This window comes from Perna viridis, chromosome 3 (assembly GCF_037379345.1).
Source record: "Perna viridis isolate PV_CMFRI_1.1 ecotype Kerala chromosome 3, ASM3737934v1, whole genome shotgun sequence".
NCBI classification, from domain to species: domain Eukaryota; kingdom Metazoa; phylum Mollusca; class Bivalvia; order Mytilida; family Mytilidae; genus Perna; species Perna viridis.
Genome location: NC_142447.1, coordinates 46,188,056 through 46,211,370, shown reverse-complemented (window position 1 = coordinate 46,211,370; position 23,315 = coordinate 46,188,056). Strand labels below are relative to the sequence as shown.

At 33.2% G+C, this 23,315-nt stretch overlaps 3 protein-coding genes and 1 long non-coding RNA gene across 7 annotated transcripts; 3 read left to right on the top strand and 1 right to left on the bottom strand.

Annotated features, from left to right (window-relative positions):
* Positions 1–45: 45 nt before the first annotated feature.
* On the top strand, positions 46–8,323 carry LOC148622501 (NAD-capped RNA hydrolase NUDT12-like). Of its 4 annotated transcripts, none has more exons than XM_088572500.1 (7): positions 46–247; positions 1,174–1,301; positions 3,980–4,082; positions 4,944–5,584; positions 6,353–6,496; positions 7,070–7,221; positions 7,822–8,323. In XM_088572500.1, the coding sequence occupies exons 1-7, from the start codon at positions 219–221 to the stop codon at positions 7,984–7,986; spliced, it is 1,362 nt and encodes a 453-aa protein (XP_088428626.1). In that variant the 5' UTR covers positions 46–218; the 3' UTR covers positions 7,987–8,323. The 4 variants fall into 4 exon arrangements, with proteins under 4 accessions (XP_088428626.1, XP_088428625.1, XP_088428629.1 ...); XM_088572499.1 differs by having other exon boundaries at positions 46–277; XM_088572503.1 differs by having other exon boundaries at positions 47–277; positions 1,188–1,301.
* Positions 8,324–13,731: 5,408 nt separating this feature from the next.
* LOC148622500 (uncharacterized) lies at positions 13,732–14,651 on the bottom strand. The gene has a single exon (XM_088574050.1). The coding sequence runs from the start codon at positions 14,626–14,628 to the stop codon at positions 13,816–13,818; it is 813 nt and encodes a 270-aa protein (XP_088430176.1). The 5' UTR covers positions 14,629–14,651; the 3' UTR covers positions 13,732–13,815.
* Positions 14,652–16,348: 1,697 nt separating this feature from the next.
* LOC148622499 (uncharacterized) lies at positions 16,349–17,427 on the top strand. The gene is made up of 3 exons (XM_088574130.1): positions 16,349–16,549; positions 16,769–16,902; positions 17,270–17,427. Exons 1-3 carry the CDS (start codon positions 16,497–16,499, stop codon positions 17,425–17,427), a joined length of 345 nt encoding a protein of 114 aa, XP_088430256.1. The 5' UTR covers positions 16,349–16,496.
* Positions 17,428–21,063: 3,636 nt separating this feature from the next.
* On the top strand, positions 21,064–22,281 carry LOC148622498 (uncharacterized). The gene is made up of 3 exons (XR_015920878.1): positions 21,064–21,245; positions 21,554–21,660; positions 21,975–22,281. It is a non-coding gene; the product is annotated as an uncharacterized LOC148622498 (long non-coding RNA).
* Positions 22,282–23,315: the final 1,034 nt, after the last annotated feature.

The following is a 23,315-nucleotide window of genomic DNA, read 5'->3' as shown; positions in this document are numbered from 1 at the left end:
CTTGGAAACTTGGGGCTCTTGACGATATTTTTTTTTCTTTCATCCTTAAGTTGGTGCTAATCGTGTTTGAAGTGTCACGCTGTTGACTAAAATCGTGTTTCAGTTTTTTTTGTATTAGACAAATTTAATAGCGATCGTTTATTTAGACTCAGAAAACTCAGCTCTGTAGGCTGAAAATGTTGACCTTTGATCAGCGGGTCATTATTTAGGACGAGCCGATGATTTTTGTATCTCGTCCACCAAATAGGTTGGTGCATTATGTAAAGCATTTACACAGGTAATGTTATGAATTCAAGAATCGGCATATAACTGTGGTAAGAACTGATACAATTTTTTTTTTAAAATACCCAAAACAAAACATTGATTTATACTCAGAAATTATATCCATACAATGCAAATTTTCAGTATGAGTCCAAGGATTTATCTATAATTAACTCCTTGTTGGATCCATAATCTGATTTCTAAAGAAAATAATTGGTTTCTTATAGTACTTACAGTAACTTTCTACCCTTTAAACCTTTTGGTATATGGGGCAGCAACAGCAGTATGACACTTCTGCTTGTCCTTGGTCATCTTCTGTACTCATACAGTCATCAATTATGCATGTAAAACTTACTTTTCTGACTTTTTTTCACACTCAGAGTGACTCCCTAAGATACAAGTTACTAAATAAACGTAGATGTGCGCTATGTTAAATATCCTCTTCTTATTTTATATCTTTATATCATTTTTGTTGTTTACTTAATTGTCATTTTTCTTCCATCTCAAGTTTACAGAACTCTTCTTTGTTTTTTTTAAAGAGCACATTCATATTTAATAAAAATATAATCCAAATATGAATGATATCAAACTGACACAGATCAAATCTCCCGCTCACAAATCTTATAAACCTTCAAACTCCAAAAAGTACTCGAACTAACCGAACAGAACACAAAATTATATAGAATCAGGAAGTATACAGGTACATGTAGGACCAATCCAAAATCAATGTACTAAAGTCTAGATAAAATGATATCTGATGTCATACAATCATATAATAAATCAAGAAAATTAATGCAAATATATCAAATTTCATTAAAATAACACTTACAGGTACTTCAAATGAAACATAGATATAAATCTACTTATTTTTTTTCACTTAGTTCTTTGGTTGATGAAACATTTCTCTTTTAGAAAACTGTTTGTAGGAATGAGTTCAGAATCTAGAACAGGACCAGAGGATCATAGAAAGCCATTTGTTGACAGATTCTTTGACTCTGCTGCTAGTGGTAATACAGAGGAACTATCACATCTATTGAAAGGTTTGTGATTTTTTTAATCTCCTTAATAAATGCATTATAACAATTGCATCATTTGATAAGATAATAAACACCTCACTGTCTGTCCTTACTTTCAACAATTCTGTGAGTGCCACTTATTTGCATTTCTATCTGAATAACTTTTGGGGCTACATGTTGCAAAACATGATCTTTATAATTCTTTATCTAAGGAGGGACCAGTTTTCCATTCACAACTCCTTTTTATTTTACATTTCTATCTTCATAGCTATTGGGGTTTCATCATAATGATGTAAAACTAGATTTGGTTATTTGTCAAGTAAAGATGGACCATGTTCCTTTCCACAATTTCCCTGAAACCACTGAATGAAAGTTGAGGAAACTTTCACACATTCTTTATCACATGATGTGATTGTGACATTTTATTTTGCATTTCCATCTGAATGACATTTGGGGTTTCATGATGCAAATCACTTCGACATTTCTTGACCAAAGCACTTTTCCATCTGCAACTCTATCAAAACTGCTAAATAAAGTTGCATGAACCTGCTCACAATGTCCATGGCGATATGTTGCACCTCCTCTTATGCAATGTTGGTCGATTTAATAACACTATTTCTTTCATTTACAGATGATTTTTATTCTTTTAGTTGAAATGTTCATTTAAACATTCCTTACAAAACCAGTGTTGTAGCTCATTATATATAGATTTTCAATACCCATCAGCAACTATTCTTAATCTTGATAAATTTCAAGAGCACATTCTCATGACTTAAGGGCATGAGAACATGTTCTCGAAATCCCAAGGAAAATCAAACTAAAAAATTATATAAAGACACATAGACATGTTAATGACCAACATCTCCTGACTGGACAGGTGAATGAAATATGCAGTAAGATTAAACTAGTTTTATAAAGCCTTAATCATCCCCCTTTAATGTAAGATAAAAAATGAATCAACGGAATCAACAAACAAACACACCATCAAATAAATCCAATAATACATCCTATTCCCTCCATATATAACGAAAATAGGTAGATGTCAAAGAGACAACAATCTCACCAGGATGAAAATGTCAGCCCAAGGCCATCTACTGGTCTTCCATGAACGATGAGGAAGCCCTCATACCACAGTGCAGACTGTAGCTGGCCCCAGAACATCATTATACATATGTACAGCTGAACAGTTGCCCTTAATATACTCAAGTAACATAAAAATAAGCTAAAGGTGAAAATGAAACAAGACATACAGAGGCCAGAAATTTCTGACTTGGGGCAGGCACAAAAAATGTGGCCACATAGACAAATGAGATTGCTCATAATTATTAAAAGCTAGCTCAGAATGTATTAAAGAATGACAATACCTTCAAAACTACCATCATTAGAAATAAATGGTCACTGCAGTTTTAGTGGGCTGGATTTGGAGTAGTAACATCAAGTTACTAAATAGGCAAGATTCAATGTATTGCAATACCCAAAAATGGCTTAGTTCTTGTGCAGGGATGCAATTAGGGGTCGAATATCTTTATTTGTGGAAACATGGTACAAAGTATAGGCAATAATTTGAAAATCGTATCCTTTACCAATAAAGCTATTAAGGGCAGTCAATAAACCTATAGGATTTTGTTTGAAAGAAAGTGCTTTATCGACTATATTTCTGTAAAAACCTGGTTGGGCAATACTATTTTTAATTCAGAACCTGAAAGTCCTATTACATTTTTGTATCCAACTTTTGTAACAGTGAAAAAAGTTAGTAAGAAATTTGTGATATTGTAACCAGAGCATGATTTGACTCACAAAATTATACTCTGCACACAGGATCGAACCCTAGATTGCTGGGTGACAAGCCAGCGACACACCAAACTGACTAAAGAATTATGGTAATCCTTTAGTCAAGTCAATTAACTGGCTATTTAATCCTCACTACCTGCTACAACACATGTAGGTCGTCCTGCCACAATATCCATACCCCTAGAGGAAAAGCTTTTCTGTAAGGAATTTATTGTGATCATTAAAACCTGACACTTTATTAAAAATACGAGCAAAATGGACAAGTTGTAAAAACATTAATACTATAAGAGGATGCTTTAGGAATATCACCATCTAGGAATGGGAAATAAACAATAGGAAATATCACCATCTAGGAATGGGTAATAAACAACAGGAAATATCACCATCTAGGAATGGGAAATAAACAACAGGAAAATCAAAATCATTCCCTTTGTCATAAATTTTAGTTTGAAGTTTGTTGTTTTCTAATTTGATATCTAAATCAAGAAAAGGTGTATGAATACTATTATTGTTAGACTTTGTCAGCTTAAGTTCTGTCGGGTAGATATCTTGAACAGTTTTTGAAGTTAGGATAATTACGGCAAAAGTATCATCAAGGTATCTTAAAGTGTTATTGAATTTATGCAACATATCATGTTTTGAAGGATCTTTATTACTTTAAGGAATTTAGCCATGAATTGAGATTCACAGCAGTAGAGAAACAAATTGGCTATATGAGGAGCACAATTAGATCCCATTGGAATACTGACAACCTGTCGTCTGTATAGGGTATTACCAAATCAAATAAAAATATTATCAAGTAAAAAACTCAAAGCATTGATCATATCCAAGTATGTAATAATTCAGTCAGACCTACTTAATTAATTTCACTTGTATTTTGATTAAGGGTCAGAATCTTTCGTATTTTACAGCTACTGTTAAAGTTGATGAAAGAAATGATAGTGGATGGACTGGTTTGATGTTAGCATCCAGATATGGACACACAAATGTTGTAAAAGTTTTATTGGACCAGGGGTAAGATAACACTTGTCATACAGACATTTTAATGAGATAAAGAGTAATTGGACATGTTTTGAATTCTTTTCTCAAAATAACAAAGTGTAATTTTTTGTGAAATTCATTATTTTCCTTTAAAAAGTAGTAAATTTATCACTTGTGTTTTTGAGTTTTTTTAGACAATAGGTAAGATTTTTTTTTATTTTATTTTTTGGGGGGGGATTTGGGAGAGTTTTCATTAACCAAGCCATTTCAATACAGAAATTGAACAAACATGAATTATCAAAATGTCTTCTACAGAAACTATGAACTGAATTAATTTGGATAGGAATGGTCTAGAGTGGCCGTCAATAAAAATACTTGTATATTCTGGTGTCTGTAATTACATGAAGATACACTCTTAAAAAGTTGAACAAATTCAATAATTTTGTTCTCTTTCTATGATTAGACATTGAATTAATTTCTTCAACATGTTTTGTGTCTAAAAATAACTCAATAAATAATTCACTAAACATCTATCTAACCTAGCTACTTGTCTCTTGCCAGGTGAACTGGTAAAATTTACTTGGGATACCATAATTTTCTTTCAATCAATTAATATGTTGTATATTAGAAACAACAGATATAAACTTCAAAGAGCTGTGCCTGACATGTCAGTTATCAGACAATGCTGCAAGCTGTACTGTACAATTGTGTTGCAAGTTGGGGTTCTTGTAATTGTTAGATGATTGCAGCATTTAACCTAGAGAATTAGTTATTGTTCTTAAATCAATGACTGTAAGTGTCACGTTAATTGCATTTGTTGGCTTGTGTACTTAAAATTGAAAAATCCTGGAAATTGAATACAAAAAATGTTAACATTTCCAATTTTCATTTCAGTTGTGATGTAAATTTAGTCAATAAAACAGGGCAAACAGCATTAGAGATAGCTCAGTTCTGGGACCAATCAGAAGCTACAGACATCATTATGTCTCATGTTAAACAAGACAATCCTGATAGACAGTTACGAAACTTTTTTTCATATAATCCATTGTTGCGGTATGCTGATAAACGGAAAGATAAAAACTGGTTAGAGGACAAAATGAGGGAAGATTCAACTCGGTATTTGATATTCTCTGATTTAAAACCATTTGCCTTGTCTACGCCTAACAAACATTGGAAATATGAACTTGCCAAATTTTCTTATAAGGAGGCAAAGACAGTTATTGACAATAACAATTTAGTTGTCTTCCTTGGTGTGTTAAAAGATGACAATGATGCTAATGACCTGGCGATGTTTGCAATAGGAGTGACAGATGAGAAAGAGGTCAGCAAGATAAATCCAAATGGGTCTTTTCTACAAGCTTTACCAGGAGCAATGATGTTAAAGCCCTCAGATGCTGGTATTCTTGCTGAGGCTCGGACAATGTTAGATTGGTTAGATAGGTATAAATTTTGTGCCACTTGTGGAAGTTCTACGACAGTTGCTGAAGGTGGACATAAAAGAGTCTGTAATAATGAGGAATGTAAAACCAATAAAGGTCAGTAAGAAACTCTAATAGAGTACATATTTTCAATTTATTTTATTTAAGTTATTTACATGATAAAATCTTAGAAAGCATACTGTAAACATATTAATTATAGCAGTGTGCTCATTTTTTGCTATTTTTGCAATGGAAAGAAAAGTGCGAAAAATAGAAATTTAATCACTTAAGTAGCAGTCTTTGTAAGAATCATGCAAAATCTGAAAAATGTGATACACCCCAAAAAAGGCTACATATTTTTATTTTTGTAATTAAATTGTTTTATGGGTCTATACTATGAAATGTGTACTTATTCATTCAAATCTGCCTGCTTTTAGGAGATAATCAACATTGAAAATCCAGTAGATTCTATTGTAAATTGAAATCTACAGTGCATTCTATACAATTTTTATCTCCTATGAGCACAGGTTATACGAAAAATCAAATGTTGATTTCTCTTCACTAAAGCATTTTAAACAAAATATCAATAATAAAAATATGTAGGCTTTCCAAGCATGAACCACATTTTGCGTGATTCTTAGCTTGAGTGCTACTTAGTAACGCAAATCATTTTTTGAATCACCAAAAATTGATACTTGTGATTATGTGCACATGACAGAATCCATGAAATTAATATGTTTACAGTATTACATTCCTGTTGTTGTTTAAATGGGTCAATCTATGAGGGTAAATAAACAAAAAGAGCAAATTTTAGAGTGATGATAAAAACTTGTAAGCAATACCACTCTTAAAAAACCTGAATACTATTTTTATTTGATTTTTCAGGGGTGCACAACACCTGTTATCCAAGAACTGATCCATCGGTGATAATGTTAGTTATCTCCCCTGATGGGAAGAAATGTCTACTTGGACGAGGGAAGAGATTTCCACCAAAGATGTACTCATGTCTTGCTGGTTTTATGGAGCCAGGTATAAAATGATTGTTTTATTGTAATATCCAGTAGATAAGGGTGGAAACAAATGAAAAGTAACAAAATTATTGGTTATCCTTACTAAACAAATTGTCAGGTGGTGTTAGTCAACAGTAAACCAAGAGTTTTGAAAAATAAGTCATAAGTATGGAGTAAAATGTTGTAATTTATTTAATTCATATCAAAACTGAATTTCTCTATATAATATTGTGTGGCAATCATGAAAATCTGTACATGATAAAATTGAAAAAAAATCTACATTTTTCAAGTTGAATAGGTATAAATACTATCTTCTTAAAACATACTACCAGAAGTTTTGGGGACACTACTAGTACACTTGCATGATCAAGGTTACAAGCTTTTCTATGGCATCCAGGTGGCTCAGGTACTTTTCCTGAATGATGCTTTCACTTAGTTTCTGTGTGTGTTGTTCCTTCTTTCCTTGAATGATCATATTTATGTTTCACTATGAACATGGATACCTTATATTTTACTCACCAAAACAGACTTAGACATATGTAAAGATTTAAATTTTAATCAACTGAGCAGAAAGTATTCCTTCATTATTCAGGGGAGACAATTGAAGACACATGTAGACGAGAAGTTCTGGAGGAGTCTGGTGTTGAGGTTGGGAGGGTTGATTATCATTCGAGTCAGCCATGGCCATTTCCTGCATCTCTCATGCTGGGTTGTCTGGCCTATGCCACTACAGAAAACCTAAAAGTAAGGAGTATCTCCTTGTTATACCGAGCATTGCATGCTAGGCTAACGATAGACATTCAGTCCAGGCCCGCAGAAATGGGTCAGGGAAGTGAATTCAAAGTGAAAGTAGCCTTTGAATTGGTTTAAAATTAAAATATGCAATTCAAAATCAAGGAAAAAAAAAGAATTATTTACTGGTACAATATCTAGATCTGGTACGCTGAGTTATAAAAAATGTTTACCTATCCTATTTTTCCACTTTTTTCCTATACACTTTCAGTCAGCCATCTTCTCCTTTTTACTGCCTTAAAGTGTATAAGTGTGATGTTTGGTTGTAGGCTGTGTCTAACTCATATTAACACTGGTATACATTTAAATAGTTGTAGCTTTGATGGACCCATATGTAAAAATTATTTTACTATTTTTTTTTAAGTGGAAGAGCCATTTACATATATTTCAATGTCAATTTAGAAAATTTATCAGCTTAGATTGACTATATTATTTGAATTGACATATAAACAACAGCACAAATTCACTTTTATGAAAAGCAATTTGTAAAATCTTGTATCAAAGGAAATTAATTTAAATAAAGTATTGACTACATGACTATTTTAATTTCAGATTGATAAAGATGAACTTGAAGATGCCTGTTGGTTTCGTCGTCCTGAGCTAGTACAGATGTTAACTAGACAACACCCTCAAGGTCTTTTTGTTCCTCCTGAACAAGCGATAGCACATCAAATAATTAAATCATGGGTTAGAAAGACAACTAATTCAAACTTGTAGTAAACTATATAACTCAACTGAATATCTGTGCATTAAAGAACTTTCAAAGTTTAATGCAAACATTTTATAGGGTGATATGATAATGACAGAAAATAATTAAAGAATTATAATTTAATGCTAAAAAATGAATAAAATTCATCAGCTTGACAAAAGACCAAAGATTTGTAAAAAAATATATGTATTAAATGGACCAAATGATTTTTGTTTGGTAGTTTGATACATGTGTTTGCTTTCATGAACTTTCCACAGGTTCTTCATAACACATTTATTTGAACATTAGAATGAAAATGTATCTGTGTAAGTGACATATTTATTCTAGAACAAAATTTTTTTTTAATTTGTTTGTTTGTTTGTTTGTTAACTTCCTATTTTATGGAGGAGTAATCAAGGGAACCAAGATTATAGCGGTAATCAAAAGAATGTAATCCAGGGACAAAGACCAAACATGGAAAACAGACATACACAACAAAGAACATAAAGTAACTAAAATCATACATACCAAGTAACAAAAGCAAATGAGCAACTCGGACTCCACTAAAAACTGGGAGCATGGACCAACTGCACCCGTAGGGCAAGCATCCTCTGTTTTTCTAAAAACAGAAAATTTATGGAGTAAATTCTTTTAATACCCTGCAAAAAAGTTTCGGAGGGTATATAGGAATCACCTCTGTCTGTCCACATTTCTTGAAAGCACAGCTCCTCCTAAACTGCTCAAGGGATTTTGATGAAATTGTATAGGAAGGATGGCCGTCATATGTAGATGTCCAAAAGAAAGGATATAGTTACTGTCGGAGAACTCCAAAGGAAGATAATCCAACTTAAGGGTTTTACATGCTTAAACCTTGTAAGCATAACTCCTAAACAATTCAAGGGATTTAGATGAAATTTTATTGGAATGTTGGCCATCGTATGAAGATATGCATGAAGGAATATAGTAGCTATCAGAAGACTCCAAAGGGAGATAATCCATCTTAAAGGTTTTACATGTTAAAACTTCGTAAGCACAACTCCTCCTAAACTGCTCAAAGGAATTTAATAAAAAAATTATAGGAAGGTTGGGCATCATATGTAGATATGCCTGAAGAAATATAGTAGCTGTCTGAGGACTCCAAAGGGAGATAATTGAACTTATGGGTTAGACCACACTTACCATTTCTGGGTTAAATGGCCATTCCTCTATATAGTATCGAAAACACATTGAACCTAGATCTATAAATTGTAAGAGCATTATCTGTGTATATGTTGATCAAAAGTTGTCAAAATAAAGATGAGAATGTACACTTTAAAATCATATTTGTTTAAATTACTACAGAACTGTGTGAATATTGTCTCCATGTTATCAGGTAACAGAAAAGGGAAAAATGTGAATTTTCAGTTTTATTTATTCAAGTCAATTTTATGAAAAATTTCTACAATCATCATACCATTAGCATGATTTTGAAAGTCTTATTTTCCTAGTTTTGCAATGGTATGCATCATTAAGATGTCATTTGTCCTGGGAATTCACAGTGAAACTTTGAAAATTACTTTTTAACGTGTAATGTTAGAAGTAGTTAGTGAGACCTTATATATTCAACTTCATATGAAGTGGGGGGTATTCTTTATGAGCTTGCTCACAGTATTCTAGTTTAAAAAGTTATAAGTTCAATGAACAGCATGTGCTGTTACTGTACAAGTTTCATTTGATTTATAATAATGAAAGTTACTATATGTATATTGCAGTCTATCACTTGTATATAATTATTTCTTTTCCTTTCTTTTTTTGCTGAAAAGTGTATAGGTGAGTTTGAAAGCTATATTGTTACTACATTGTTATCAGTTAAATGATCAAAATTCCTTTAGGAAGTAAGGGGATGACCATTAAAATTTGGGGTGGGGGCCTGGTAGATTTTGAAAATAAATAATCTGTCTCTGATTTTGTAGGAAATAAATAATCTGGCCTAATCATACCAGAAAATAAATAGTCTGACTTTGGAAATTGTTAGAAAATAAATATTCTGATCTTGGCTAATAAATTGTCAAACAATGGAATTAGCTATACCTTTTAATTGATCAGTTGTTAAGAATACATTGTTAAGGCCAGAAAGTGTCAATTATTATATCATTTTTGGAAAAAAATATGAAATAAACAGGAATGTATCTTTAGACGTATGCAATTAACATGGAAGAGAAGGGGAATGATTTGATTCCTGAAAATGCTATGCAGTGAACAGAAATATGCAATCAAGTGGAATCCTCTGTACATAAATGACTTTATTAGGGTGATGTGTAGTTGAATATTGTAATTTTAGATTTCATTCATATACATAGGTATGTAAATCTCCTCTAAAAAATTCACTAAAAATTTGGATATATTTCAGGCCGAGGAATGTCACTTGTCAGATATGGTAGAGATTATACCTTGTATTACAGAGAATGAACTTTATTTAATAATGTGTTTATTGATAAACATAAAAAGTAGCACATGCTTTGATATAGAACCCAAACCACATATTTTGGTAACCAGGAAATGCACATTTAAATTTTCATTGAAAAAAATTAGACTCATTTATGAGTGTGGAAAATAAATAATCTAGCCAAGGTTATGATGGAAATAAATAATCTGACTTGCACCAGGCTGGAATGAAATTTCTGGCTTGAATAAATTTGCCAGCACCCTAGGAATATAATGGTCATCCCCTAAACATTTGCGGTAATATTTGAATGGTTCTGTGGAAGCGAGCTTGAGCTAAGAATTAAAAACCTGATGAATGATCGATTTCCTGTTCATTTTTTACAGTAAAATACGTCTCAAGGAAAGATTTGTGACTTCGGTGTACAGTTCATCTGTTCATTCTGTGTAAATTCATACAAAAGGTCACAAAAATGTTACACGGTACTTATACTTTTTGATCCTTTATATACGGACATTAAAATCAACATACCGCTGACAAAAGCTATCTCGTATATTTTAGTGATGCTGAAAATTTAGACCTGTATATTGACCAAGGATTTTCATAGTCTACTATCTTGTGGTTTAAAAGATCTTGTCATTTCAAAAGTACCACCATTAAAATTGGAATTTCCTACATCAGCCGATAATGGTCATTTTTATCTATTTTTATCTATTTTCACCTCTATTTCTAGATAACAAATCAAGGTAACGCTAAAGTATTGAAAATAGATTATTACACTTGTATTTGATTCAATTCTTTTGAAGTAGTAAAAGTCATATTTTACCTTTTTTTTGGAAATTAGTACGTTTTAATGTTGTTTTTCAAAGACAAAATACTTACACCTATAACTAAATAGCAATTTAAGTCGATAAAAGAACCCATCCGCAAGCCGAGGCAGTTATTTTTTACAAAAATAAACTGTACTTTGACAAATGCCTAAAAATCACACATCTCTGTTAAGGAGGGTATAAAACACATGTCGACCAAATATTAGATCCCCATTTTAGCCATAAATCCTTAATGGTTACGTACCGTAGCTGAAGGGTTAATACAACGAATTTCAAGCCTATAGAAGACTATCGAATTCCGTAGAAAGTCATTAAAAATTCAAACTTCCGTATTAAAACCGTATTAAAACAATTTACCTTAAATTAAAGGCACAAGATGTTGAACAAATGACGATATCCAAGAAATTTTATATCACACCCCTGAAATCATATTTTTGAAGATTTGTGGACATTCTCCATATTATTTTGTATGTCAATAAATCCTTAATTGCCAACTGTTATACATGCATGATTATAGCTCATTACACAGAGGCAAAAATGCGTACATTTCTATTTACATGCAAAACACTTCAATTTTATGTCTTGGCCTTATTCTATGAAAATAATAACGAGCTGAGTCACGTCTTTTGACAGCAAAAATTTTGAGAAGGCCCCAAAATTTGTCATCGAATTTGATTTTTTCCCCATTATGTTAACATAGCTAGAGATTTTTATGACAAAATGTAAGAGAGTATAATTCATCTTCAGGTATCTCCAAAATGTAAGGATTTGAAAAACATATACTTTGGTCGTCATCATGAGATCGCACTGCGGTGCATCCATCTGCACCATGAAAACTGATTTGTTCAACGTGTCATAGTTTTTTTTCCTCTTTCGTCTTTCCTGGACTTGACTTTTTATGAGTACCTCGGTGGGTGTTTCTAGAAATGCAGAGAACGCTTACCCTACCGGTGCACCTTGTCTATGCTCCTAGTTTCATTGGATTCCGAGTTGCTCACCTACTTTTGTTACTTTGTATGTACTATTTTGGTTATTTTATATTATTTGTTGTGTTTGTCTGTTTTCCATGTCTGGTCTTTGTCCATTGATTACATTCTGTTAATTTCCTCTAGTTTCCCTGGTTTACACTTTTACAGGAAAAAAATCGTTGTATTTGGTTGTTTTGGCGTCTAGATCAATAAAGCTTTATTTCCACAAAATGTCATAAAATTATCTGCAGTGGAACCTTTAATAGTAGCATATCCTATTCCGCACTACAACTAAAGGAAATCCGATAATTTTTGCCGTTTTTCACGGCAAATCGCACGTACATTTTTGAATAGTATCACGTGACAAGATGCTTAAACTTTCAATAAGCTAATTTCCAAATTTGAAAATTGGGCTTTGTTTTAACCTTATGGTTATTGTGTGAATACTAAAATAAAAAAAATATCTATGAATAAAATCTCATTACGCCATAAAATCTTGAATGAATGCGACTTCTTATGGAAAAATTGAATATCGCATTTTTTTTTGGAATTTTTGACAAATTCTGACTATGAAAATCGCCACAAGTCTACAAAAGGACCCCAGAAGTATCAGTTGTGATAGTTATTAATAGAAAATACCAAATAAGCCTTTTTTTAATTGAAGCATAGACATTCAGTGGGTTTTGAAATTGAAAAAATGTCAATTTAAGCGATTTTTCGGTGGGATAGGGTACATGTTTTCAATTTTACTCCCAAATTCTTTGTGTTACTGCATTTTTTAAAAAACATTACAAAGCTGAGACATTTTCTTACATGGTGCATGGTGGACCCTCCCTGACCATGGACTACTAGCCTCTTATAAATTTCTTGACCTACCACTGTTATCAAACTTAATTTAAAAAAGGAAAGACTTTACTATATACATTATACTAAAGTTTTTAGTTTGTCTCGCCGAATGATGTATGTATGTATGTATGTATAAAAAGCAGGAAAATTTTCCTCTGAATGAATAAAAAAAGTAATATATAAATAGCCAATCACTTCTTCTCATTCATGGTAATCGGTGATTATATTCATTTCTAACAAGTCTGTCTCATCGAATGATATTAGGGGTCTTTCTGGTTTCGATTACATTTACAGTGTTTATACCATAGATATAAATGCAAATTTGGTCTTTGAGGTCTTTCCCATCGTTCAAATCTGACCAATGGTGGTACTGCCAGCTATTAGAATTGGGTAGTTCTGTGGAAGTTGACCTCGTTTTCTCGCTCTTTTTGTTTCATCGCGAGACAAAAAATAAGTCTCTGACCGAGATGCACTTATGTTCTTTGGCCGAACAAAAATTATGAAATAATTCTTGTGATGGCTTCTTTCGATAGAAAGTTAGCAATTTCTCATTTATCTCCTTTCCGGAAAAGTTAAATATTTCATGAGTAAAAATTTTCCTGCTTTTTTTTCGTCTTGTGCTATAAAAAAAACTAATACACCGCGAAAAAAGTACTTTTAACTTACCATATTTCTATTAAGATAATACACTTTGCACGGGAACAGGTATAATAAAAGTTTTAATAATATAAAATTTATATCACAATTATAATATATATAGCACTTTGCTCTTTAGGTCATTGAACAATTAAGTTACTTTCTGACATCACGTTTTAGTGATTCAATGTCCGACCGAAGTGAAGAAACTGTTCCACTGAGAGTAGTGATCAAGCTGCGATACTGTTGGTCAGATGCTAACAGTTGATTTTGAAGCAAATTTAATGCATATTTGAGTTGATCGATCACATCGCCAGGTTCGGTATTTTGTGCCATTTTCTCTTCCATTTTGCTAACCCTTTCCCCAATATTTTTTAGATTAACTCCATTTAGAGCCTCTATTTTTTCCCCAACTCCGTGGATTTTTGTGGCCGTCTCTTTTAAAAATTCAATGTCTCTAGCATGTTTTCCAATTGATGTTGCGGTTTCCGCCAACTGTTTCTGAATGGAACTGAAAATGGCAGATTGTGACGTAGATTGTGAATGAATTTTTGATGCCATATCCATGAGTTGAGTTTGAAGTCTCTCAAGTTTGGGATTAGCGTCCCCTCCTGTTCGTACAGTTTCTTTCCAACTTTTGATTTCGTCCATAAACCCTTCTAGTTTCGCAATGCTCTCTTTGACAGTATGGAGTTTCGTTTGTAAAGCCATGGTCACTTCTTTCGTGCTCCTGGAATCGAACTCGAGCTTTGTTAGTTCATTTCCGAAAGATTGAGCTATTCCATTAAGCTTTTCTCCTAACGCATCAACGCCTCCGGAACTTGAATGCATGATAGAATGAGGTTCGTCTTCAGAAACGGAAGTTCCAAGTGGCTTGCACTTTTCTTCTGGAACAATAAACTCATATCTGCATATTTCTGACTTGACACTTATGCAAAGTAAAATTAATCCGACGATAACAGCCTTCATAGTAACTGGGTTAACTTTGAGCTTTCTTCTGCAGTCAACTTTTCAAATGAATGCGTGGTGGACTGTCGTGGAATTTATAGGTCGTCCAGCCCAAACCCGATAAAAGCACTGTGACAAACATTGGCTTATATCTTTTCCTTACAACTTAGTATCACCGACTGCTTGGAAGCAGTGCCATCACACTTCCATATCGTGTTAAACTGTGTTTAATTGTCATGTTTTTGCAATTCGTTAGTTAGATTTAATTATTTAGTTGTTTAAATTGACCTCTATCGCTAACACTAAAGAATGACAAGCAAATGATTGCAAGTTTTGTCAGCAGAGTACAATTACAGGTCCATTTATCTTACACCTTTCCACCCATTTTGTCAATTTGGAGATTACTCTCCTCCGTCAAATACCGGAATTAAACTACTTGAACAAAGTATCATGGCGGTTTGTTTTCTCCCGCCATTAAAAGATTGATGTTTGTAAACGTTGTTAAATATTTTCAGGATGCCGACGTTTGCTTTGAAGATATTATCAGTAAATGTTTTTGACTTTGATAAACGGATGACTTCCATGTTATGTTAGCTTAAGATAAAAGAAAACTTTTGAACAAATCTGTAATCTGTCAACCCGAATAATGAATGCGCAATTTCTTAAACATAATGTACCAATAAACTCTTAATAAATTTCTTTCCCGTAAGGAAATTTACAAAAGACTCTTTTATATTTTACCGACATAAGTGATAAAAACGTGCAACTGTTTAAAACGAACCTTGGTAGATCAATATACTTAAACGCCCATATGTTGTATCATTAACACCCAAATAACATTACTTGTATGGCTTTGGTTATGCCTGTTCAAGCAAAACGGTGCAATGCATTTAGGTCGCATGTATACACGATTTCAGTGTTGACGGGTTGTGAAGGACCCATCCCCGTTATAGCGAATTTTCACTATGATAGAAGATTTCAAAGCGTACAAAAGGGAAGCACTCATGGTGAAGTGAGTCTATTCAAATGCATTATTCGTTAACAATTGGAATTTTATTGACCAAAATGGTGTATGAACTTTAATACGGACGTATTCTGGTCAGTGACCAGGGGCGGATCCAGGATTTAAGTTTAGGGGGCGTTAATTGAATGAAATGCCGTGCAAAGCAAGGCAAAAAAATATTATTGGGTGGAACTTGTGGTGCAAACTTTTTTCTTACAAATTCAGAGGGGCGAACGCCCGACACGCCAGTCCTTGGATCCGCGCGTGGTGACACTCCCTGTTCTGGTATACAGATGTCTGCTCGTCCACCCGTGTTAAGATTTCGAACCATTACTTAAGAAACTCTTATTCGAATTATTTCATTTTTACACGACTTTTTTATTATAATAGTCTTGGATTTTCACATTTCTGCTGCAGCCAATTTATTTATATGAAAGGTAATAACAATATTACCGAACTGATAAATACTAGGCAATAATCAAATGGGGGTAGTCAAAATGGAAAGTACATGTAACAAGTAACAATATCAAGGTAAAGACCGGAAAGTTGGAAACCACAGCAATGATCCTAACTTGGTACAGACATTTCCGATCGAAATGGTGTTTAAACCAAGTTGTATAGCGCCAAACCTTTCTGAATCAGGCGATCTACTTCTCCCTTTTGCAATTTTGAAATGAAATGAAATGAAATGAATTAATATGATATTTTTAATTTTCGTACTTTGAATTGAAGAAAGCAGCTTCTAATTCTTTCATGACGTTACACAAAATCCCCTAGCGACGACGTGGGTCCTGCCGCTCTTCGAGAGAACAGCCTATCAACTTCACGGGAAAATACTTCTCTGCTTTTCTGTATACTGACGTTTGAAAATCTTTCTTAAGAAAGAATGGAAACAATAAAAGTACCTAACGTTCAAATGATGTTCAGACAGTTCCGACAGTAAGTGTTTTTCCCAATTCAGGACATTTGGAAAAAAAAGTTTGACAAAGCAATATTTTTTTTTCTAAAGAACGCAGAAATATAGAAAATACAATAACTCAGTTTGTTCTTTCTATATATTTGTGAGTATGTGTGTGTTTTTATGTTTATAACCAGCTGAAAATTTACTGCTACTATTGGTTGAAGAAAATAATTTGAACATATTTCTTAACTTCACAGAATCAATTCTTATTTGTGGTATTCTGGTCTATTGAAAGAGTATGCCGTCCGTCCATATTTAATACACAGTGCACCAGTACCTTGTTTTGTAGCAAGAATGATTGTCTCACACCAGAGACATGATCCGTTGATTGGTAAGCATCTTGTAAAATTTTTAAAAATCTGGACATATTCTTCTATCCGTGTTTGTATCGTATCGAGGTACTCATACTAGGCTGTTGTAAATTGATAGTAAAAGCAAGTCCTGATGTCATTGCTCAAAGAATTGTTTTAGGCCAAATGCTTGGTACTCTCTATATTTGAAACCCGTTTGAATTTAAGAAATGACGGTTTATTCATCCCTAGTATTCTTGTTGTTTTAATTAAGAAACATTGGATGCGATTGAAATAAAGGTGGCTATAGACAGACGGGTAGATGCCTGGCTTCTGATATTGTCAGTGTATGACACTTCTTTATCTTTACTTGGTATAACAGAGAACTACTGTACATTTTAATTGTAGGCATACAAGAGGTGAAGGAATTTCTCCTACCAATACTTACATCAACATTTTTTCTGAACCTTCAAACTCCAGGAAATACAGTTTTTGAAAATGGATATCAAGTTAAAGACAAACCCACGTATGTTCATATATCTTTTGACTTTGTTACAGCACTATAGCTTCACAAGGCAAGGGCTACCTTGCATTTGTGGTCATACTTACAGCAGGGAACTTTGTATTCCTATCGTAAGTCGTACTACTTGACATACCGACTGACTGTCCCTTACTTTGATTATGACTTTCATTGTGTTTTGACAGCTTCCCTTGACCACATTTCAAATTCTATAGCCGTAAAGTTAAATTTCTTTTTGATAGGGTAGAAACTGGGAAATGATTATTAATGGTTTATAGTTGAATTATTATGAAGGATAGTTTTATATGTTTATTTATTTTGATGTTCCATGTCAACAGAGCCTCAGAAGTAATAGCTGTAACAGAACCAAACAGAAAATATCAAATAAGTCATTTTTTACTGAAGTATAAATACTCTAGGGGGGTTGACATTACAACCTATACCAATTTAAGCGATTTGTCGGTGAGGTATGGTCACACATTTTTCATTTAACTCACAAACCGTAAGAGAAACTTTCGTAGTACCGCAAGAAAGCTTAGATTGGGCTACATAATGAAACCTATATATATTTAGATCTTTACATGTAATGTCTATGGAAAACGTAGATGCTCGAACAATGAATCACAGAAAACTTGGGGTACAAATACAGGCTTTCGCGACAAGTTGATTTGGAAATTGAAGGTATAAAGGAATATGGAAATCAACACGAAGCTGATGACAGAGGAGGGGGTAGGATGCACGGTGGACCCTCCCAGCCCATCTACTATATGTAATTCTAGACATAGAGTTGAATTTCTACTTGATAAGTTAGAAACTGGAAAAGGTTTACTAGTGGTTTATAGTTCAATTATAATGACGGACAGTTACGTTTATTCATTTTTTTCATTGAAATGCAAGATTTTTTTTTATTGAAATACAAGAATCTCTTTTTAATATGCAAGATTTTTTTTTATTACAATGCAAGAGTCTTCTATTGACATGTAGATTTTTTTCATTATAATGCTAGATGTTTTATTATAATCATAAATTATTGTATTATAATAAAAAAGTCTTCCATACTAATGAAAAAAACTTACATATAAATAAAAAAATCATGCGTTTCAATAAAAAATCTTGCATTATAATAAATAATCTTGTATATTAATGAAAAAATCTTACATATCAATAAAAGATTGTTGCATTTCAATAAGAAAGAGTAACCAAGGGAACCAAGATTCTGGCGGAGCCAAAAAAAAACGCAATCCAGGGACAAAGACTAGACAGGGAAAACAGGCACACACAACAGAGAACATGAAATAACAAAACAACAGTTGCAAAGAAACAAAAGTAAATGAGCAACTCGGACTCCACTAAAAACTGGGAGCATGGACCAGGTGCACCGATAGGGCAGGCGTCCTCTGCTTTTCTAGAAACACCCGCGAGGTTGCTCATAAAAGTGAAGTCCGAGATAGACAAAAGAGGAAAGGGAAACTATGACACATTGAATAAATCAGTTTTCATGGTGAAGATGGATACATCGTAACGATCCACGAGTTCATGATGACGACCATAAAACTTCTGTAGTGATGACTTCAACCTTGCAGCAACTTAGCCCTGTTCCAGAAGCCTAACTGTAAGTAATCTAGCACGATACAAAAAGTCTGCGTAGTTACGGAAAGCTCTGATGCCACAGATGAAAGGAAAGTTGACAATTCTAAATGAAAAGTTTTCATGTTTGTCGTAAAGTTTGATCAGCAGTTTTCCTTTACCATCGATCTCTAGGTGTAGGTCAGGATATGAAGCTGACTTCACAGTGTCTGTGGTATCCTTTATCTCATGTTCTTTGGCGGTAGGTGCAATGTATCAAATCCCCGAAACTAGGATTGTCTAACGATAATACATCATCTATACAGCTGAAACTGAGATTAAATGATCTTGCATTATAATAAAATATCTTGCATATTAAGGAAGAAATCTTAAATTATAATATAAAATCTTGGATATTAATAAAAAAAAAATATTGAATAAAAATTAAAAAGTGATGAATATTGCTACACATCACTTGCCTAGCTTAACTAGGAGTACTTTTTACTACTTGTTAAATTAATCTTTTTTTATCTAGCAAGTTTCACATGCATTAACTAATTAGTATTTTTTTTACAATTTTAACCCAAAGATAATAGACGAACTTGACGCCGGTTATACCAAACTTCTAAAAAAGATTGCTCAACATATAAAAATTATCAAAAGTTTGAGACGACACCAAGAGGTGAGATGATAAAAAAGCAATGAGAAAAATGTTTAAACTTCGATCTTCGATCGTTTATATCATCTTGACTTTTTATGAGCAACTCGGCGGGTGTTTCTAGAAAAGCAGAGGACGCTTGCCCTACCGGTGCACCTGGTCCATGCTGCCAGTTTTTAGTGGAGTCCGAGTTGCTCATTTACTTTTGTTACTTTGTATGTATGATTTTAGTTACTTTATGTTCTTTGTTGTGTATGTCTGTTTTCCATGTCTGGTCTTTGTCCCTGGATTACATTCTTTTGATTACCGCTATAACCTTGGTTCCCTTGGTTGCTCTTTCTAAATAAGTCGCTCAAAAGGATAAATTAAATTAAATTGTTTCATACTTTCAAGTATATTCTTTCCCTTTTACTTCCTTAAAAACAGTCAAAATTACACTAACAAAATGGATTGAACGGTGGAGATGTTAAAAAGGAAACCTTCGAGAGGTTCGTGTAGAATAATGAAGTATTTTTAAAATTGCAAATACAATTATGGATGGTAAAAAATGCGTCTATATTGCGACTACGGCACGCTATATTTATATTTATTCCAATTTAAGGATATCTTATTTAATTTATGAGACATCGTCTATTTTTTATAAGATATCTCATATAATGTAAAGTTATCAAGAATTTTCATTTACTATATTAGATACCTGATAAAATATAAAAGATAAAGTTTATGGGATATCTTGTGTACTATACAAGATGTCTCATATATTAAATGAGATATCTTATAAAGAAAAAAATTATAAGATATCTCATATCCTTTAACATCCTCCCAAGTCAAGGTTTGAGTCCATTCTCGCTCCCTCAAATCCCTGACATCACTCATTCACATTTAGCGGGTATCGTCCATCGCCATCTAGTGAGTTACTTAAATTTAACAAGTATCCAAAATCCAATCAAATCACTCGTAATAGAAAATTTTCGACATAACTTACAAAGCGGCTACACATAACGTCATTTTTTTCCAGTAAAGACTCTACATAGAATCTACAGTTATCATTTTTGTTCAAATTGCATCATTTGTGACATCATGCAACTTTCAGTTACTATATCGGATTGTCCATTACCTCGTTCGTCTGAATATAGCTGAAATATTGCTGCTCGGACGTTAAACCCCAACAAACTAACAAAACCATTACCTTTCCACCGACATTTTTATGTTAAATCGATTTTCATTGGTGCTTCTCACCCGGAAAAGCAACCAATCGGAATTGACTGGACGATACCCGCTAAATATGAGTGAGTGATGTCAGGGTTTTGAGGGAGAGAGAGTGGTGCCGTATGCGATGATCGTAGTGTTAAGGTGTACAGTGTTAAGCCAGGAAAAAAGGCCATCGATACCCTTTCATTTTAATGATTTTTCGTTTTAAAGGAAATCTGGAAATTGCGAGAATATGTTAATCAAAGAGGGAGTAAAGTTGGGACTTTCCTTTCCAGTTTCCGAGTTAAAGATGGGCAACCGACAGCATCTTCCAAATTGAAATTCTTAAGAAGAAACAACTAAGGGGCACAGAAAGCTTACGAGTTGAAGTTGAAAAGTTTAACGATTGTATAAAAAAGGAGAGAGAAATAAGACAAACTATTCATGAGGTAAGGGGATGTTAGAATTGGTTTAGTAATTTCATACATTTTGTTCATTGATAATCGCCAGTAAAATATAAAATGTTTCTGTTATTTTAAAACTAAGCTTGAAATTTTAAAGGTAAACTCGCATCTACAATGAGAAGTTTTGTCAAATAGGGCAGTTAAAATTTCTTGCTTCAACATTTTCTGAACGCGTATAAATAAATGGCAATGACTAGTGTTTAATGACGTTATGTCTATCCCACGACTGACGAAGTGGTACCAAAAACTGAAAACAAAGTCCTATATACTGACGTGCTTTCGAATACGTTTAGATATCTGCACACATCAAAGAAACTGTGTTAGAGAAAACAAGAATAAGTTTGGCCAGAGGCTACTCCAGTATGGTAGAGGCTGTGAACTGCATAACAAACAGAGAAGGGTAAGGTCACATGTTGTAGTGCGTTCTATTGGCCCATAAGGGAGTGTTCTGGGATTTTTTTTTCATTGTAGCCCATCCCTAATCTTATTCTATCAAGTGTCTTGCCTTTAAGAAGAATATGGTTACTTCTTTTGATTGTAAGGTTTTGACTAAATTTCTGTGAATAGTTATTATTTTGATTATATCTTATTTTCTGTAATGTTTTCAGTTATAAGTTTTAAGTACCAGTAAGTGCTATGGTCTTTCTCTTTTAATCCCATACCCTAATTATCAAATTTCAATTTTTGGTTTTTTTTTTTTGGTTTTTTTTTCAGTTTCCAGTATACTATGAATCAGCTCTTGAATATTGATGTGAATAAAATTACAAGCAAACTTTTTAATGTCTGCAGCACCAATTATATAACCCCTGTACCGGAGGTGAGTGATTGTTTTGTTATGACGAAATAACTGAATATCACATACAAGTACAGTGGATTCCACTTAGTCGCATATCTGTTAACTGCATATTCCTGTTAATAGTTTACAAACTCAAAGAACAAAAACATTTCCCATCTTATCCATGTAAAAATCCTCTTATTTACATAACATAAAACAAAAAATCTGAAAATAATTGCATAAACATTTTTTTCAAAATCTACTAAAATGTTCCTAAATGGGTAAAATAACACTACATAGTGAAATATCTCAGTTTTCAAAAGAACATTTATTTTACAACAATATTTTCTCTTTCTGTTTTCAAAAGAACATTGTTTGTACAACAATGTTTTCTCTTTCTGTTGACTGGACACTATGACAGGAATCTAATTGGACCTGATAAAAGAATATGTCCCACTAAAACATTGAACATATTGGGTATTTTCCCTCGAAATGATAATTTCTGTTAATTGTATATTTTTCTCTGACAAATAAGTTACTAGTATGCAATAAATGGGAACCCACTGTACAATTTAAGTTAGTTAAAGGGTAAAATGATGCAGGAAATAAGTATGCTACTTCGTAAATACAACACCGGTGTATACAATGACCTTCAGTGTAATGTTAACACATCACGCATGTTCATGTAGTGATATCACGTTAATGTGAATTATCGGGGGGGGGGGGGGGGGGAACTGGGTCTTATGAAAGAATACCAAAGGCAAGAGAAATAAGACCAGAATATGCACAAAAAGGTATTTCCTTGGATGTACAGAGACCAGGACAGACAAGAATTGAAGAATCCATTTGATGAAGATGATGAATCAAACAATGGTGATTTTTTAAAATATTTTTTTTCAGCTGTCGAGTTTAATATGATAGGTTTTTTTTAAATGAGCAGTCTCTATATAAGTGAGAATAAATAGTCAGCTAGAGGTGTACCGGAAATGCTGCAAAATAGATAAAAATACTAGTTAACTTCATTCCATGCTTTTGTAAAACAGCCTCCACCAACCACTTTATCCATCCTACCTGCTTGTTCCTTTTTTTAACTCACCTGGCTCAAATGGCCATGTGAGCTATTGCCATCACCTAGCCTCTGTTATCGTCTGTAAACTTATTTTCAAACATTCTTCTCTGAAACTACTAGACATATTTTAACGAAAGTCTTGGGGTATCTTGTACAATAATTTCGATTTTTGACCCCTTAAAAAACATCCCCGCCATGTATATTTATAGAA